This window comes from Amphimedon queenslandica, unplaced genomic scaffold, assembly GCF_000090795.2.
Source record: "Amphimedon queenslandica unplaced genomic scaffold, v1.1 AMPQUscaffold_13350, whole genome shotgun sequence".
Lineage (NCBI taxonomy): Eukaryota > Metazoa > Porifera > Demospongiae > Haplosclerida > Niphatidae > Amphimedon > Amphimedon queenslandica.
In genome coordinates this window covers 129025-146285 of record NW_003546414.1, presented here as the reverse complement: position 1 = coordinate 146285, position 17261 = coordinate 129025, and the positions used below count along the sequence as shown (strand labels likewise).

Here is a 17261-nt window from a genome sequence, read left to right as displayed (position 1 = left end):
CACTCACGTGATTCTGTTTCTAATCCTGTTCCGTGTGTTATATCTATGACGGCAGTGCCCTCTTGACCGTATTAATTCCAATATTTATGAATAAGTCTTATTGAAATCAACAGTGGTGATACCATAGGTCACAGTAGAGTTATCCCCCCCTGGCCAGAGACTATATTCACAGCTGCTAATATTCCCGGTAACTAGGTGAATGTAAAACATTGAGGGGCAAGCATGAGCCATTGATTGACTTTTTGTAATTTCAACGATATTTAAAATAAAGGCTTAGTCTCAGTCTAGTGTGAGAGAAAATAACATTGTTCTCTGTTTGTGAGACCATTACCTGCATGAGTATTCAGACCCTGCCCTCATGGTCAGGGTCTGAACAGAGCAAATATCACCAAAGAGACAACAATGAGTGCTACCAAACTACTAAAACTAGTAGTTAGTGTAGTTAGTGTAGTAGATGGAGAGTCCCAAGATACAGCAAGACAGAGTGAGGAGAATAGCTCTGGTTAAAGCAGCTTTAAAGAGACCAAGGGTTAGTAACACAAAAGAACAACATCCCAAGAACACTGCAGCAAGGTGCTTTGCTTTTACTATCATGCCATATTCAATTAAATTGAATCTGGTAGCTATAGTAATTGCTGACCGTGGGAAAAAAATTTCGAATATTAGCAGTCTCAAATATAGTCTGGCCTATGGTATTTCCCATGTGTGTTTATTGAGGGGGGGAGCATCTTGTTGGTCATATCTTGGTTGGCAAAACTGCAGGCCAACAGCAATAGTGGTGTCTTTTTGTATGGGGAATTGTATAAATAGAGCACAAAAGGGAACCAAGCAGAGTTTTTATAGAATACCAAAAGTGGTCCAACATCTAGATCTAGGAGAACTGCAGGTGAAGAATTTGACAGAAAGAAGGTAGATAAATTATTTTCTGCTGCATGCAGCTTCATGAGAATACAAAGTATAGTTTTCATAAAACAAGCATCTGGATTTGGGTGTGTCCGGAAATTGCTTCTTTACTCTACTTTAAACAATATAAGTTAATTCCACTATTGTGGGCAAGTCGGCTAAGTATTATTAAAGTTAAATAGCCTAATCTTCATTGAATTGCAGGTGTGATCACAATGAATAAAATGGTGGCTATCAGCAAGTCTGTCTTCATTTGCAGCAAGATACCATATAGCACAAAGTTTTGAGGCAATAAACTTTCGCGAATCAGGCCACAAGTCTTTTTTTGTGAATTAACTTTACGTGTTTATGGGCTATACGGATAGTTTTGTGGAATTAACTTTCGCAGATACGAAAAATCCGCGAAAACAGCGAAAGTTGTACCCTCGAAATTAAGTGGCTATACAGTAAGACTAAACTGCTATCATAGTACAGTGTGATGGCACACCATTAGTGTGAAAAAATTTTGGGTGATATTCAAACACACATGTTCCATCTTGATTGACTTTTTGTCAACCAAGATGGCCGACAGGATGCTACACCCCCAATAAAACACCCACAGGGTTAACATTACTATTAAGATAAAAGTCTAAATTAATGTATTTATAAAGAATTTTTTTTGATAATTTGATATAGGTACACAAAGTGAAACACGAACTAGAAAAATTATAATAACAAAGACAGGCTCAGAGAGCAAGTAAAGACATTAATACAAGAAATGTATGCTCTTAATTTTAGGTACTATAAATAATTATGTGTGATTATTACATTTGGACATTTTGGATTTACCAATCAGATCACTTATCAGTTTACCAATCAGAATAATTATGTATTGAAATTAAAATTAATAATATTAATGATTGTGTAGTATTGTTAGTTGTTACTATGGTAACATTATTATGTACTCCTGTAAAATGATTGATGTCCTTTGATGCATTACTTCTTCAGATCTATTCTCTCTATAATCAGGTTCATCATCTCTCCTGTGTTTGTTTTGTGAGCTCTCTCTCTACTACAGAGAGAGAGAGACAATGTAGATTATAATAATTTTTTCATACCCATGGCTGAAACAGGTACAGCTGCTTTTCTAATCTCTCCTTGTTAGTTAACTATACGTATGTTATACACCGAGGTAGAGGTTTCTATGGGATTTATTAACTGAGTGACCTATGCATAAAATTAGTGTTTTGTAGTACTATAATTGTTGTAGGTAGCTCTGGTAAAATTAATAATACTATCGTACATCCATTGTTTGCTTTTTTCTCTATTAAACCTGGAACATTTCACTTGAGAGACAGACAGAGGATATGCCAGCCACACCTGATCTAATATACCATTCAGTTAACACTGGAGAAGAGAAAAGGATCAAGAGGATAAATAAATTTGTCTTTTCAAGTCTTACAGTCCAGTCCCTTCCAGTCAATTGATTTCTCCTTGTTGCAAAACACTGAGTAAAAGTTACGAGCCATGCCTCTACCAGCACTAAAACTGAGGATTGAAGACTAGAGTCAGACACATTATTATTGAGTTAACTATGATTTGCAAACTCTTTGAACAATTTCTAGTCTTTCTTTGTTAGTTAGCTACTTTATATAATGATATTAGCGTTAGTTTTTTTGTTGATTTTTGGTATTTTTTGGTTAATTTTTTAGTATTTGCATCTATAACCTGGATAATTTTCAAACAAATTCAGTTAACACTGAGAAAGAAGAGAGCAGAACAGAGAAAGAAAGCCTGTTGCTTTTTAAAAGTCTTACTGTCCAGTTGCCTGCATGCGGAAGCCATTGTTATTTTATGAATTAATGTTATTTAACTTATTCATTAAAATGAATTATTCATTAATTGTCTGCACATGCGCAGTTCTCTCTCTCGGCCTCGCACATGTTCTTTTGAGGAAAAAGCGGAACAAAAATGCCTCCGAAAACAGCCTCTAAAACACAAAAGACCCAGCCCAAGACCCAGAAAGCCAAAGCCCCGGCTAGTAAGCAGCCAGTGAAGACCACTGGGGCCGAAAAGAAGAAGCAAATAACCGGGAAGAAGGTAACAACAGGAAAGAAAACTGGAGCCCAAGCAGCAGCAGGTAAGAGCTTAAAATTAGCATAAAATAATTAAGATAAGAACTTTTTAAAAAGCAACAATAAGTTTAGAAATGTAAAGGAACTACGTCCTTACAAAAAGCTGCTTTTTTAGTATGGCTAGTGGGAGGGGCTTGATTTAATTGACCCAACCCACCATAAACTATGAATATTAATTAGCTAATGTATTTTTAGCTGCTAAAGCAACAGCTCTCAAAGCAAAGAAGGCTGTACTTAAGGGAACCCAAACGAAACACAAAAAGAAGATCCGTACCAAGGTCCACTTTCACCGCCCCCACACCCAGCGTCCTCGCCGCTCGCCCAAATATCCTCGTAAATCAGCACCGAGTCTGAACAAGCTTGACCACTATGCCATTTTGAAGTATCCACTCACGACCGAATCTGCAATGAAGAAGATTGAGGATAATAACACACTTGTGTTCATTGTTGATATTCGTTCCAATAAGCCAAAGATCAAGATGGCTGTCAAGAAGATGTATGATATTGACGTTGCTAAAGTCAATACTTTAATAAGGTTAGCAGTACATGTGCTATTATTGGTTGCTTCACTGTCTTTGTAAATAATATCTTCATATTTTTCAGTGTATTATTGTTATCATTAGCCTTTAATGCTTACAGTTTTTAAAATAGATTATTTTCGGGTTTACGAAATACAGTTTGTCATTCTTTAACAAAGATATTATAATTAAACCACAACATCCGGTTTCATTATTTTATTAATTTATTTCTGTATCTTTATCTCCTCCAGGCCTGACGGATTAAAGAAAGCTTACGTGAGATTAGCTCCTGATTATGATGCCTTGGATGTTGCTAATAAAGTAAGAATTAAGAATTAATCTCTTGTATTTAAAGTATATCTTCTTTCCTCTTTCTTCTATAGATCGGTATTATTTGAACAGTATTATTATTATTATTATCGTTTTCTTTGTCAAATCTTAAACTTTAAATTTTAAACGAGAAGAGGCCATTCATAGCAATAATAATAATAATGTTAATAAGCGACTCTTAATTCATAGTTATTAGTTAGTAGACAGCTCTCCCTCCAGTGAGGTCAAAGGTGAATCCTGTGTTGAAACTTGCCTCTGGGGATACTATAAATTTGACTATTGATGCCACTTCATCAAGTGTTCCACACCTAAAGCACAAATAGAAAAAAATTATTCCTATTTAATCAAATTGGAATAGGCTTAGTTACAAAACGTTATAGTTACAATTCACAATAGCAGCCTTAGTAATGGTTTTTATGGTAACTGTATCCAGGTTGTATAAAAACTAAATTGATCAGATTCTGTTTTATGCTTTATGTTTTATGTTTTATGCACCTAAAATCATAAATAATAAGATTGTTACTCAAATTGAAATAGGCTATTATATAGTTTCAAAACATTTATAGTTATTACAGTTACTATTCACAATAGCAGCCTTAGTAGTGGTTTTTGTAGCATCTAGGTTGTACTAAATTGATATATCTGTACCTTTTCATTGGTATCTTATCAGTCATATATTTAACTTGTTCTTCCTTGAGTCCTTCCACCATTGCTGTCTTTACTACTGCAGGAGCCAGTGCATTAACTGTAATCCCTGTCTCTGCATATTCCTTCCCTGTAGCTTTAGCAAGACCAATGACAGCAGCTTTACTAGTACTGTATGCAGCCATTCCAGCATTGCCCTAGTGGAAGAGGAATTAAAGTAGCCCATTTCTCAACTTTCTTTATCTGCAATTTAATTTTAAGGATTCACTCTACAGTAGATTCTGCTTATTATAAGATGCATGGTATAATTGCCTGTAATTTGAATGATCAATGCTATGTATAATAGTGCTATTTTATTTTTAAATTTAAAATCTTCAACTATATATAACTTAGTGCATCTACTCTATAGCCTCTTTCTTCTCTTACTTCCTTTCCTGCAATTGATGCAATGAGCAATATTCGTCCATAATCTCTTTCTTTCATGAGACGGAGTGATTCTCGTGTCATTAGAAAACTTCCTCTGACATTAACTGCATGTGCATTAAGTAAATTAATAATACCAATTTTATTACATTTTTGATGTCCTTATGCTATGTAGAAAGTTTGAGCTGATTCTGACTATAATTTTTAAAGTTATGACCATTTTTTTAAAAACTCCAAATTTCAGAAAAATACCCTGTACTTATAGCCCATGGTTTTTTCCGAAAAATGGCTCCGAAATCACCTCCAATTTTTATTACATTTTCTGATACATATTGATGTACTTATGCTATGTAGAAAGTTTGAGCCAATTCAGACTTCAATTTCTCAAGTTATTACCATTTTGTAAAAACTCTAAATTTCGGAAAAATACCCTGTACTATAGCCCATGGTTTTTTCCGAAAAATGGCTCCAAAATCACCCCTCATTTTTATTACATTTTCTGATACATATTGATGTACTTATGCTATGTAGAAAGTTTGAGCCAATTCAGACTTCAATTTCTCAAGTTATTACCATTTTGTAAAAACTCTAAATTTCGGAAAAATACCCTGTACTATAGCCCATGGTTTTCTCCAAAAAATGGCTTTAAAATCACTCCCCCATTTTTATTACATTTTCTGATACATATTGATGTCCTTATGCTATGTAGAAAGTTTGAGCCGATTCCGACTTGAATTTTTCAAGTTATGACCATTTAAAAAAAAACTCCAAATTTCAGAAAAATACCCTGTACTATAACCCATGGTTTTTTCCGAAAAATGGCTCCGAAATCACCCCCAATTTTTATTACATTTTCTGATACGTATTAATGTACTTATGCTATGTAAAAAGTTTGAGCAGATTCCGACTTCAATTTTTCAGGCTATGACCATTTTAACTTCTAAAAATACCATGGGCTATAGTACATCCTTTTTGCAATGGTAAATGCCTTTTTCTAAAAATTGGTTCCATAAACGCACCAAATTTTTAATTAATGCATACATTTTAAAATTTAAATCAACTCATTTCTCAATTTTACTATTAATAACATAATTTTATGTCCCAAGTCAAAATGTTCTAGTCCCATACCTCCTTGTACTGCTTCCCAACCCTCTAATGTCACATCTTCAGTTTTGATACTAGTGGGCCCAACAATCCCAGCACAATTGACCATTATATCCAATCTATTGTGGAGCCCTTGGAATGAAGCAAAGGCTTCCTTTACTGATGCCTCGCTAGATACATCCACCTATCAAAAGAATAGCAGTTAGAAGAGGTCAGAGGCTTAATAAAGTAGTCTGGTTTTGTACTTTGACAAATTTTGCTCCAATTCTAGAGGCCACTGCAGCTCCTTTCTCTGCATCATAGTCGAAAATGACTACATTGCAGCCGTTGGAGACTAGCATAGTGCTCACAGCTTCTCCTAGACCCTGCGCCCCGCCAGTTACTATTGCTACTTGTTCACTAAAAGTTGCCATTTTGAAGTTTGATCTTTTGCAGAAATGAGCCCCGCCCACTTTTATGATTAAATAACTAACTGAATAACTTAACTTGTGTGTGACACAGCAGTGACACTGTGACAGACTTCTTCAAGAAAGTCATGGATGAGCAGAGATTGGAGTACCTTGAATTCTACAACCAGTCATGTAACGTGTCTACCATTAATTCTTCAAGCAGCTTTGTAAGTAAACAACCGGGTCTTCTTATAATTATACTTTATATAGGGGCCACCAATAGCTGTCATAAGAATCATTGGATCCATACTGAGGTATGAGAGAGAGGGGGAGGAATATAGTGTGGAGGAATAGTATTAGAATAATCAATAGACAACAAGAGGGCAAGACCCCATTAATGTATGTACTTAGTGGCCATCATGAGGTCTTAGTAATGATAACAGTATAATTCATGCTTAAGATAAAGCAATAGAAAAAAAACTTTATTTGAGCCTGCTACATTATGTTTCTGCTTATTAATGAGCCAATAGTCACTTATTATTATTATCCAATAAACAAGTGTTTATGTTATTTGAATTTACACTCTCTAACTGTCCATTTGTACCTTGTGGTGAAGATGAAGAGTAGCTGAAGTGTTGTTTAATTTTCATTGTTGCCTTTGTAGTATACTTGGTTCAACGTCTATCATAATTGCTGTATTTTTAACGGGGAAGCTAAGCAACATGGAGGTCAGTTCCTTTATTTATTTTCATTATTTTTATTGCCATTTTCAAAACATTACAGCTATTGATAATAAACACACAGCTCAAAAACTTTGAGTCGCATTGTAAAATTTTGTGGTATGCTGTTAAAAATAATTGTGCAAAAGTGGAGAATAATTTAAAGCCTTGCCAGTCTTGAAATACATTTACCTATCATTTAAAACTGTTATTATTTTTATTATTAGATTCATCCGTTATTCAGCCTTGCAGTTGGGGATTTCATCTTATCTTGTCTCTGGCTGTTTGGTGGCTCACTGTGGCTAGACACTTATCAGGACAGATATAGTGACATTCATCCTGGACTGGGCCTGTGCTACATACTGGCCATAAGCACAACTGTAAGAGGAGAGATAGAGAGAATACAGAGAATGAGAGAGAGAGAGAGAGAGAGAGAAGTGATCTAGGAAACTAGATAACTTTATGATTATGATACCTATGTCCTCTCTCTTTTCAAGATTGTTAATATGGTGACCTCGTTCTTAACTATCGTCTACTCCCTCCATGCTTTCATAGTAATGAGGCAACTTTCTAAATCTAGAGGACACATCTCGGTAAGTCACAGAATGACAACCATGTACTTCATCAAAAGGCATATTATTTCTTATCATAGAGAGGACGAACTTGCAAACAGCATCTCATCACAGCATTTGTGTATCTTGTAGCATGGTGAGTGAAATGTAACAATGTCCTCTTTATGTGTACATTACTTGCTTGACTTACTATCAACATACACTTGTGCGTGTACATTACTTGACTTATTATCAACTTGTACATATATGTACATTATATTTATTTGTTTGTTTTAGGAGCTTGCCTCTATTGTTGGTCCTACCAGTCACTGAGAGTATGATTGGCCTTGATATTGCTAACAACGCTTGCTGGTGAGTTCATGAATCATATGATTGATATCTCTCACTGTTGTGTCTGGGGGATTGTAATTAAGTTAAAAGGCATGCCACTATTGTAGTAGATAATTCCTAGCTACTCCCATGTGCTCTATTTGGTATTGGCTTCCCCATTGACTTCCCCATTGATTGTATAATTATGATAATATGAAAGAATAGGTGTGTTATCTTTAGTGTCTATTGTTAGGTGTTTTATTGATTTTTTTAACACTCGTCCTGGAGGTGGTCCTAACACAGTAAGTGCCAATAATATCCTAATAATATCCCGTTCCTGTCCTAATAATATCCTGACTTTAATTACAGGAAATCAGCGACTCTGACGATCTTGCGACAATCATTGCTGTATACAGTGGAGTCACCTTTGTTGTCACTGCTATCGCAATCATAGTGAGACATACATAAACACAGACAGATGTCATTATTTTGTTTCATACACAACATGCAGTTGCTTACAGGAAGACAATGTTGTGTTTTGATTTTTTATAAAATTTAGGCTCTTTATGCTGGAACACTTCATATGGCAAGGAAGGTTTTAAAGCATCAAAAAAGTAAGGAGTGGACGAAATTATATCAATTTCATATTACTTCTCATTTTTAGCTTTAAATTCTGAAATAAACTCAAGTAAAGTGATTAAGAAACTGGCGGGTAGAGCGGCAGCGTTTATCATCATATATCTGATATGTGGGTTACCATGTGAGTCAATATCATTGAGATCTCTTCTCATTGATACTGATTTGATATTAATATTGATACTTGATTTCAAATTCTATTTCTAGTTCTAGCAGGTGCCATTGACGTCTGGAAAGAAAATACCCCTCTCCATTTATTAGAAAAACCAGATCAAACCATCCTCTTCTGGCAGGTATCTAAATAACTTTAAAAACAAAAATAACATTATTTTCTCTTTTTCTAAGGCTATTTTTGGACCGCTACAAGGTTTTCTAAATGCCATAGTTTACGGCTGGTCAAGACCGGAGTTTAGACGGCTCTTTGTGACTCCGTGCAAGAAACTAAGACGAAGAATGAGAGTGAAGGATACTCATGTACTTATTGATAGTGTCGAAGAATATTCGTATTACCATTAAGAGAAATAGAGAGAGAGAGTTCCTTTTTTATTATTACGTGATTGATTTGTGACTGTTATGATTGTCTGTATATTGTATACACATCCTCCACATCAAGTCACTATAATAGTAATCATTATTATTATTATTACTTATTAGAAGTGATCGTTGTCATTATTGTTGTTGTTGTTTTATTATTTATTTGTTGAATATAATTTTGATATTACCAATTAACACACCTCTAGATAAATAATTACATGTTTCAGGTGGTACATTGTTTGATAGGAACAATTATCAATGCTCCAGGCTAGGAGGTCCTTGTTTAGAGGTGGATAACAAAGTACCCAATACACCTGTAAACAATGGGACTTTCTAATTACAATGACGCTCTCAAAAATAATTATCTTGACCAGGAGGTGCACTCAATAGAAAGTTTTTATTGTGGAAGCTGTGTAGAGGAGAGGAGAGGTGCAACAATTAGGAGGGTACGTTAATTGGGGTGAGTATGGTATATATAAATGAGAGGATTAAAAATCATAATAAGAAGTATACACATAACTTGATTCACAGATTGTAGTATCACAGTTATTACAGCACAAGGTCAAGTGAGGTATGGGTCATGCTTATGAAGCACATAATATATATATTACAATAACTTACAAAGCTTTATTTTTATAGTATAGTACATGCCAGTGTCTTCTTCCCTTAGTCTGTCATTATATGTTCCAATAGTAATGCTACAATATTTATGATGTCGTCTTTTAAGATCCTAGTGATGTCAGCAAGCTGCTCAACAATACCGTCAGTTTTACATTGATCAAGAATGAACGCGGAGGCTCCAACAATACCTGATGCCAGTAACAGGTAATTAAGCTCAAGTAGCGGAGGAGTCTCTTCTTTTTTACTTGACGACGGGGTCTTAGGGTCGCTAGTCCTTATCTTGTCGTGGAGGAGAGAACTAGAGAGGTAATAAGCATCAAGTATCTTGACACTGATCCCATGGAATTGCTTGACTGGTAGAGTACAGTCGTAATGCCCCAAGGCTTCAAGAAGGACTTCGATAAAATCCAGCGGAGTAGGCCCATTAATGCGATAGTCCAGGGTTTTAAGGATCCTAATCTCAGACTGAATAAGAGAAGAGGGTGCATAGCGAAAGCCACAGGCTGCAAGAAAATTCCGAGCTCGACTCAAGTTTATAATCTTGTAGTGTAGGCTAAGCTTGCTGGCTAGTTGGAGGCAAGTGAGAGCCCTAAGAGAGACCTGGTGGGCCAATCGGCTTTCAACAGACTCCCAACTGATGGGAGAGTTGGAGGTTTGAGAGAGTTGTACGTGAAGATACAGTTCACAAACATGTCTTGACATGAAGGAGTGAAACAGCTCAATGGCTCGACACCTTATATCAGGCGGGAGGTTAAAATAATGTGACATGCGCATGAAGTGGGCGATCGGTCTACCGGTACGAAACACGCCTTGACACTTATCAAACGGGACAACATGATGGGCCTCACCTGAAGAAGAATGGCCTGAAACTCTTTCAGTGTTAATACGCGAGAGGGCGAGGAGAGAGTCCTCCAGTAAGAGATAGCTGTCTCTTTGGTTGAAGAGTGGCTCTGGTGGCGAGGCAAATATAGAAGGAGAGCTAGTACGACTGGTAGAAGGAGGAGAGGACGAGAGTGACTGATTGTGGGGCTCCATGGCTACTTCAAGCTTTGGCCTCTTCTTGTTGTAACGAGTCGTGACTTGCTTTGTACCAAACAAATAGGAGGAGGAGGAGACAAGGGCTGCTGCCCTTGTTGTATTATTATGAGTACAACGTCTCATGTTAAAGTGAAGAAACTGTTGTTCAAGAAGCCATCCTGTCCAACCATGATGTTCCACGTGTCAACTTCCCGCCCTCTTTATCCCACCCACGCATTCAGCTTATTTTAATTTACTGGCATTATTGCGCAATAAATCCCACCCACGCAATTGATACCAGCTACGCCCACACCAATGTTTTTGGAGTGCAATAATAATTATCAAATGAAAAACAATATTAATTATTATTATATAGTATAGTATAGGAGGGGAGATGCTATATACACAAAACACAGTTCTGAAAGTACACACGGCAAGCAGGCACCAACAACAGTTGCCTGCACAAAAAATCAAAGAGATGCTTTAAATTATTATAATAATAATTCATGTATGTATTATATGTGCTGTTCAGTTAGTACGAGTTGTTCCAATTAATGTGCTTCGTCAACAATTTGATGCGGAGGAGTGACAACCCGCCCACTGTCAATCTTTAGCATCTGTAGCGCTTGTCCCCCAGTAGCAGCTGATGCTACAAAAGGGGATAGACCAGCTCCTTTTGAGACACCTGCAGCACTAACTATAAATGGAACTGAGCGTACATATTGCACACTCCCGTCTCCACTAACACTAGGATGTGGTACACCCCCTGTGTTTAATTGCATGAGTGTGCTTGGGGTTCCCGGGGTGACCAGTGGTTGTAACAGTAAACTGCTTTTCCCGCTAATTGTTGACAGAGCGGTGACCGGAACAAGAATCTGCTGTTGTCCCTGTGTTGTTTGATGTGCGTGGATTCCATTCACATGGCTACGATGTTTAATTAAATCTAGAGAAGAGGCAGGAGAAAGATGAGGGGGAGGAGAAGGAGAGGTAAATATCTGACGAGGCTGCTGTGGGATCATTAAAATATTTTGAATTCCATTAGCGGAGACCCCGGGGGTCGATATCAGTGGAGGAGGAGGCTGGATGACAGTTGGACGTGGGGAATTTTGAGGTGATCCTTCGTTGTCCGAATCGCTATCCGAACTATCACTGCTCGTGTGAGAAGCAGGCTTTATGTATGAGTTACTTGGTAGCAGCATTGGGGCTGATTGGGGGACGGTGAGACCGCCCTGGTGGTGGTGAGTGGCATTTGTGGTTGGCGTAGGATTTAACTGTACAATTTGGAACGTGGGGACGACCGAGGGGCCAGTGTGAGCTGGATAAATGGCTTGGTGGGTGGTGTGACTTGTAAGAAGAGGAGAAGCAGTAGATGAGACTGCATCAGTCCCATTATTGTATACTACATAAAAAGGAGGCGTAGGGGGAAGAAGAGGGGGGCTGGTGGTAAGGGGATGTGGTGCAGCTGAAATAAGTGGTGGGGTTAGTCGTTGACGGATTTTATTATAATCCTCAAGTTGAGTGGAGCCTCGTAGCTTTTTGAGGCTCGCTTCATCGTCACTAGCACTGGACTTCCTTTTAAGGGAAACTAGAGAGAGAGAGAGAGAGAGAGAGAGATAGGTAACATAAACAATATCAACCCTTGTGGTGGATAATGAAAACTCACTTCTTCTATCTTCATTGCTTGATCTGATGGTTTCCTGAGACGGGCTCACTATAGGAACTGAATTGTAGACTACACCATCGTCGCTGCCAGTTTCACTACCTGATTGTGGTGGATAGCTGCACGTTAGGAGAGTAAGAGTAAGAGAGAGAGTTGAAGACAAACAGAAAGAAAAAGGGGAGAGAGAGGGAAGAGAGAAAAAAACACAGCATCACTCACAATCATAACAATAATTTGTTTAAACTCACGATAGCTTAATTGGCCTAGTCCTATTCCTTGACATGGGCTGCCTAAACCCTTTAGCAAAAGGATTGTTTTCAATCTTGAGTTGAGTAATCTACGCATAATTAAAAGGGAGAGAGAGAGAGAGAGAGAAAGTGTGCAAGTGTAAACTTCCCCACACTAAGTGCTTTCTGCTTACTTTGTCATTTTGGTAAGCAGTGACGGTAGTGAATTGAGTTCCAGGGAAGATTATAGTGTGGAAGTCCTCCCAGTTCAGATTATGCCTGTCACTAGACTCAACAATATGCAGCCGAGGCTGATAGCAATGCATGCTGTTGACTATTATCTGCAAGAGAATAATACAATTACTGATGAGCTGATGTGCCAATTAGTAGTTTCAAGAATTGCCATGTCTGCAGGTGGCTATACTAGCAGACCGTGCTAATGAATGCAAGGTGCATCTAACAGCTTTCTCAGTGGCAGTATGGTTGTGGGTCTATTTTTCTGGCTAATCCTGGCAGCCATCCCAAATTGTGATAGTGCTATTATTCAATGTACTGTAATGCCATGTAGTTTCATTGAAAATATTTATTGTGCGATATGCTTATGTAGCAAGGGTCTTTACTATGTTACAATTACATTTATCTCCTTACATGCCCTTGTTTGTCAAGTTGATTATTTGTTAGTTTCAGTTTGTAGAACGAAATGATGTGATCGGTCCAGAATGACCCCAAGGCTGGACTGTCAGGATGAATGTAGAGTCTAGTGGGGGCACAGGCTTCCTCAAAGCACTTGACCCAGTTAGAGTTCTGGTACTTGTAGCGATACTTGTCGACCGGGACAAGATCCATGAGTAGGACGTAGAAAGAGTTGGGATTCAAGTTTTGTAGCTCAACTTTGATTGGAGGGAACATACGCCTATGAAAATAGAGAAAGAGGGAGAGAGAGAGAGAGTAATTTAGATGCCAAGAGTGTGGACAATAGCCAAACAAAAGAATTTGATGTAAAAGGTAGGCATTTGGCTCCAGTTTTATGATTCGAGGCCTGATGCCAAAAATGATAACAGTAACTAAACCATTGGCTCCGTCCCCATTGTGTATGTATATGTATGACAGAGATATGTATATGCATGAGTTGTGTATGTATATGTATGAGGGATTGTTGTGTGTACAGATAGGGGCTATGTACAGCTAAGTATGGCTGGGAGAGTTTATCTATCGGTTTCCCACTAGAAGCGAGTGCCAAGACGACGATTGTTGATAGCAGGCACCTCACCTGTCAAGAGATATAGTAATCCTCACGCTTATTTCTTAGAATATAGTCAGGAAGAGAGAGAGAGAACAAATGCTTATTGTTCAATGCAAACCTGCCTATTCCAGACATCCTGGAAGTGTCCTTATTTCAGAGGTTCATCAATACAGGTTTATATTGTATTGGGACTGATGCTACCTGTCCCCATTATAGAGGTGTCTTTTTTAGCGTGTACACAATAGCAGGCTTGATTGTACATGCATAAATGTATTAGTCGTGTGTTTTTAATGAATAATGCATTAGCACACACTTATTAAAAAAGCAGGCCAGTAGTGGAAAGATAAGCAAAAAGTCATTAGGTGGTAATACAGTGTGTAGCTGAATGCCAAACAGTGTCAAACAGCTTGTGAAGTGAAAGTTTATATTACACCTAACTAATGAATACTGTCATTACATATTTAAGCATTACACCTATAGTAAAAGGGCTTTTTATTTTGTGAGCTTTTGAGTCAGTAGTATGCACACACAGCTATTAAGTCTCCCACCATATCACAATACGGGAGACGTGTACTAGTACAACAAATTGAATACAATTTGTTCCAAGAAACAGAGACTTAATGATATTCATTGCCTCCAAGAAGGGAAGGAAATGCATTAATTTGTGGGTGAGTGTAAACATACTGCTTCACAAATATGCATATACGCATAGAAACATCTCATCATCATAACAAAGCTTTCTGGTACAATGGATGGATGGTTTAGCTGCCACGAGTAAGTGGTTAATGGGGTTTAACGCAGGCCATAGCTACGTAAACTGACTATAGAAGCTAAGCTCTTATCTCTAATGCATAGTAGTACCCGATTGTAGGCTAGCAATCAGAATTAATGGCAAAGAGTGGTTTTGCCATAGGTGGGCTGAATAGCTTTCTTTTCTTTAGCACCGCCATATGTCACTGTTGGGTTTATTTGCATGGGACAACGTAGCATTGATTAGTTAAGAGATCTTCCAATTGGACAAAGGCCATATGCCTGCCTGTCTGTCTCTCTACCTGCTAAGTATATTATAAAAGCTGGTTTCTATATTATACTTAATGGCCTTGCACTTTCTCTTTCCCTTTGACACATGCAGTTATAGCATAAGGCTGAAGCCATTTGGTTGCAAACAGCTAAGGTGTGACTTTGCTTAGTTTCAAGTCACACTCTCCCCCTCTTCTTGTCCCACTGTTTGGAAAACAGAGAGAGCATTGTGTAGCTAGCAACTGTGCAACTGTTTATTAACAACTTGCATGTCAAAAGATTTCTTGGAATTGGAGAGAGTAAAAGTGAGTGACAGAGTGAACACATGCATGTGAATATGCAAAAGGGAGAGTTGCATGCAGCATATATAGAGTATACAGGTCACATACCAACTGGTACATGCTAATTTATCTATTCACACTTGGTGCAATTGGCTGTCTGGGCTCCAGGTGACAATCGAATTAACACATATGCATTACAATTCATGCCATGTATAGAGAGAGACCAATCAACCCTTACCTCCCTCTCCTTGTCACAATCATCTCCGTCCCGAGAGCATCGAATTGTCGCCAGAGCTCCTTTGTATCAAGTACGGCGCTCATTTTCGAGTGCTGGCCCGATTGGTTCATTGCGTGAACTGCCATTGGCTTTAGTTCTTCTTCTTCATCTTCATTTACATGTTGAGGTTGCTTGTAAAAAGAAGGCTGGATGAGGACTGGTAGCTCTTTTGGGCTCGATACAGCCATCATCTACAAATAAGATACAGAGCACATTACATAGTTATCATAGGAATGCTGTGTGATATTTATTATGATAATGTCTGTCTGCAATGAATATTGTCTTCTTTCTCTTAGTAGTGGCTGCTATAGTCATAATACAGCCTAGTTGTTGCAGGAGCCATGTCTCCTTGTACAAGCTACATACCTTAGTCAAGGAGTGATTGCTTTAAAGGCAGAGAGAATGTCAAGTTCAATTCGATGGAGGGAGAGAGAGTGGTGAGAACGGTTGGCGGCTGCACTGCGGAGCGTTCTTTTTGTTATAAGGAGGTATTGAGTAAGCCAAAGTCCTCTTATATACCTGCAGTAGTGTTATTGGTGACGACTGTTCTGCATTTCCTGCTGCTCCCAAAAATAGAGAAATAAACAGGCCATATACCACGAGACGCTTGCTCAAAGAAGATAATTAGCACGGATGTAGGGTACGGCCCATATCTTAATAAACAAATGGGGGAAAACAAGTAAAATGGCCGCCGGCTCGACCTCGGTCTTTTTTTACGTGCCAAACCTCATAGGTAAGCCACTTAATGATAATATCTTTTAAACTATGCTTGCGTGGGTCTTTATTTTAAAATGAGCATGATAGAGCAAGCAGCAAAAGAGCTACATAGACTGAATAACAAAAGTAATACAATTAAGACATTAGTCATTATTACAGAAACCATAATACTACAGCACAGGTCACAGCCTATGTCAACATAGCTTTTTCATGTCAAGTGTTCCTTATAGCCTTGGGCTATTGGGTGTGATCTAGAACAGCCTCAAAGTTACATAAAAGTGACATCATAATGAACTAGTTTCGAATACAATGAGCTAATATCTTATTATTAAGAGAGGTATACTACCCATTGTATCAGATCACTTTTCTTTTAGGATACCTACGACTCTTACTAATAGTACTTACATGGCTGCTCTTTGAGAGGGTCTATTGGTTTCTGCCTTTGTACTCGCTTCAGATGTGCTTGGATGGTAAGCGAAGAAAAGAGAGAGAAAACAATTTCTCCGAGAAAGAGAGAGAGAGAGAGTGGGCAAAGTGTGAAATGGTAGTGGGTGAGGTGTGAAATAGAAAGAAGAAGGTGATAAAAACATGACACAAAGAAGGAGTGGCTCCTTGGACATAAATGTGCCACACACAGGAAGGAGAGCATTATGCAAGAAGGATGTGGCATCCTTTAAAATGACTATTACACACTCAATTATAATTCTTTACTCTACAAAGCTCATGTGTCATAATTCTGAGAAAAGAGTAAGGGTATGTGTACATGCTTGCGTGTCCTCATGCCCATATGATATATGCCTTGGGAGGAAGGATGTCATTATGACAAAAGAGGTCTTATGAATGTGTGAGCTGTCATATCTTCACAGCGATATCACCTTTCTTTTCTCAACTAGTTCAAAAGAGAAGCGGTTTTGGATATAGCATGTGATAGTATTAGGAGCAATGTCTCATTTTCTTGGAATTTGACATGTTATATATATATATGTGTGTGTGTGTGTGTAT

General features: G+C 37.9%; 6 protein-coding genes and 1 long non-coding RNA gene across 9 annotated transcripts in view; 3 read left to right on the top strand and 4 right to left on the bottom strand.

Moving 5' to 3' along the window:
• The window catches only part of LOC109582849 (uncharacterized), a 3031-nt gene extending 1236 nt beyond the window's left edge, over positions 1-1795 (top strand). The window contains exon 3 of the long non-coding RNA XR_002185253.1: positions 1579-1795. This is a non-coding gene — a long non-coding RNA (uncharacterized LOC109582849). The remainder of the gene's footprint in view (positions 1-1578) is intronic.
• Positions 1-2573, bottom strand: part of LOC105313135 (4-hydroxy-tetrahydrodipicolinate synthase-like) — a 5596-nt gene extending 3023 nt beyond the window's left edge. The window contains exons 1-2 of one of the 2 annotated variants that reach the window (XM_019997855.1): positions 2345-2573; positions 2216-2289 (exon numbers count right to left, since the gene is read on the bottom strand). In XM_019997855.1, coding sequence (XP_019853414.1) covers positions 2216-2289; positions 2345-2411 — 141 coding nt within the window. In that variant the 5' untranslated portion in view covers positions 2412-2573. The remainder of the gene's footprint in view (positions 1-2215; positions 2290-2344) is intronic. The other variant, XM_019997854.1, reaches the window with a different exon arrangement.
• A 230-nt stretch (positions 2574-2803) lies between these two features.
• LOC100633303 (60S ribosomal protein L23a-like) lies at positions 2804-4008 on the top strand. The gene is made up of 4 exons (XM_003387346.3): positions 2804-3022; positions 3213-3552; positions 3787-3856; positions 3919-4008. The coding sequence occupies exons 1-4, from the start codon at positions 2854-2856 to the stop codon at positions 3931-3933; spliced, it is 594 nt and encodes a 197-aa protein (XP_003387394.1). The 5' UTR covers positions 2804-2853; the 3' UTR covers positions 3934-4008.
• LOC105313134 (2-dehydro-3-deoxy-L-rhamnonate dehydrogenase (NAD(+))-like) lies at positions 3974-6486 on the bottom strand. The gene is made up of 5 exons (XM_011406314.2): positions 6283-6486; positions 6062-6221; positions 4937-5040; positions 4514-4707; positions 3974-4173 (listed from the first exon to the last, which is right to left on the bottom strand). Exons 1-5 carry the CDS (start codon positions 6448-6450, stop codon positions 4062-4064), a joined length of 738 nt encoding a protein of 245 aa, XP_011404616.1. The 5' UTR covers positions 6451-6486; the 3' UTR covers positions 3974-4061.
• A 15-nt stretch (positions 6487-6501) lies between these two features.
• LOC105313133 (transmembrane protein 116-like) lies at positions 6502-9268 on the top strand. Its single transcript, XM_011406313.2, has 13 exons — positions 6502-6653; positions 6697-6740; positions 7091-7154; positions 7373-7525; positions 7643-7738; positions 7798-7853; positions 7994-8068; positions 8280-8328; positions 8396-8479; positions 8586-8640; positions 8691-8786; positions 8870-8955; positions 9008-9268. Exons 1-13 carry the CDS (start codon positions 6573-6575, stop codon positions 9176-9178), a joined length of 1110 nt encoding a protein of 369 aa, XP_011404615.1. The 5' UTR covers positions 6502-6572; the 3' UTR covers positions 9179-9268.
• Positions 9269-9488: 220 nt separating this feature from the next.
• Positions 9489-11037, bottom strand: LOC100635066 (cyclin N-terminal domain-containing protein 1-like). Its single transcript, XM_003387360.2, has one exon. The coding sequence runs from the start codon at positions 10976-10978 to the stop codon at positions 9863-9865; it is 1116 nt and encodes a 371-aa protein (XP_003387408.1). The 5' UTR covers positions 10979-11037; the 3' UTR covers positions 9489-9862.
• A 180-nt stretch (positions 11038-11217) lies between these two features.
• LOC100633176 (T-box transcription factor TBX6-like) lies at positions 11218-16842 on the bottom strand. 2 transcript variants are annotated; one of them, XM_019997843.1, is made up of 7 exons: positions 16665-16842; positions 15504-15733; positions 13370-13634; positions 12916-13062; positions 12743-12831; positions 12498-12613; positions 11218-12419 (listed from the first exon to the last, which is right to left on the bottom strand). In XM_019997843.1, exons 2-7 carry the CDS (start codon positions 15731-15733, stop codon positions 11386-11388), a joined length of 1881 nt encoding a protein of 626 aa, XP_019853402.1. In that variant the 5' UTR covers positions 16665-16842; the 3' UTR covers positions 11218-11385. The 2 variants fall into 2 exon arrangements, with proteins under 2 accessions (XP_019853402.1, XP_003387393.1); XM_003387345.3 differs by lacking the exon at positions 16665-16842 and adding an exon at positions 15909-16025.
• Positions 16843-17261: the final 419 nt, after the last annotated feature.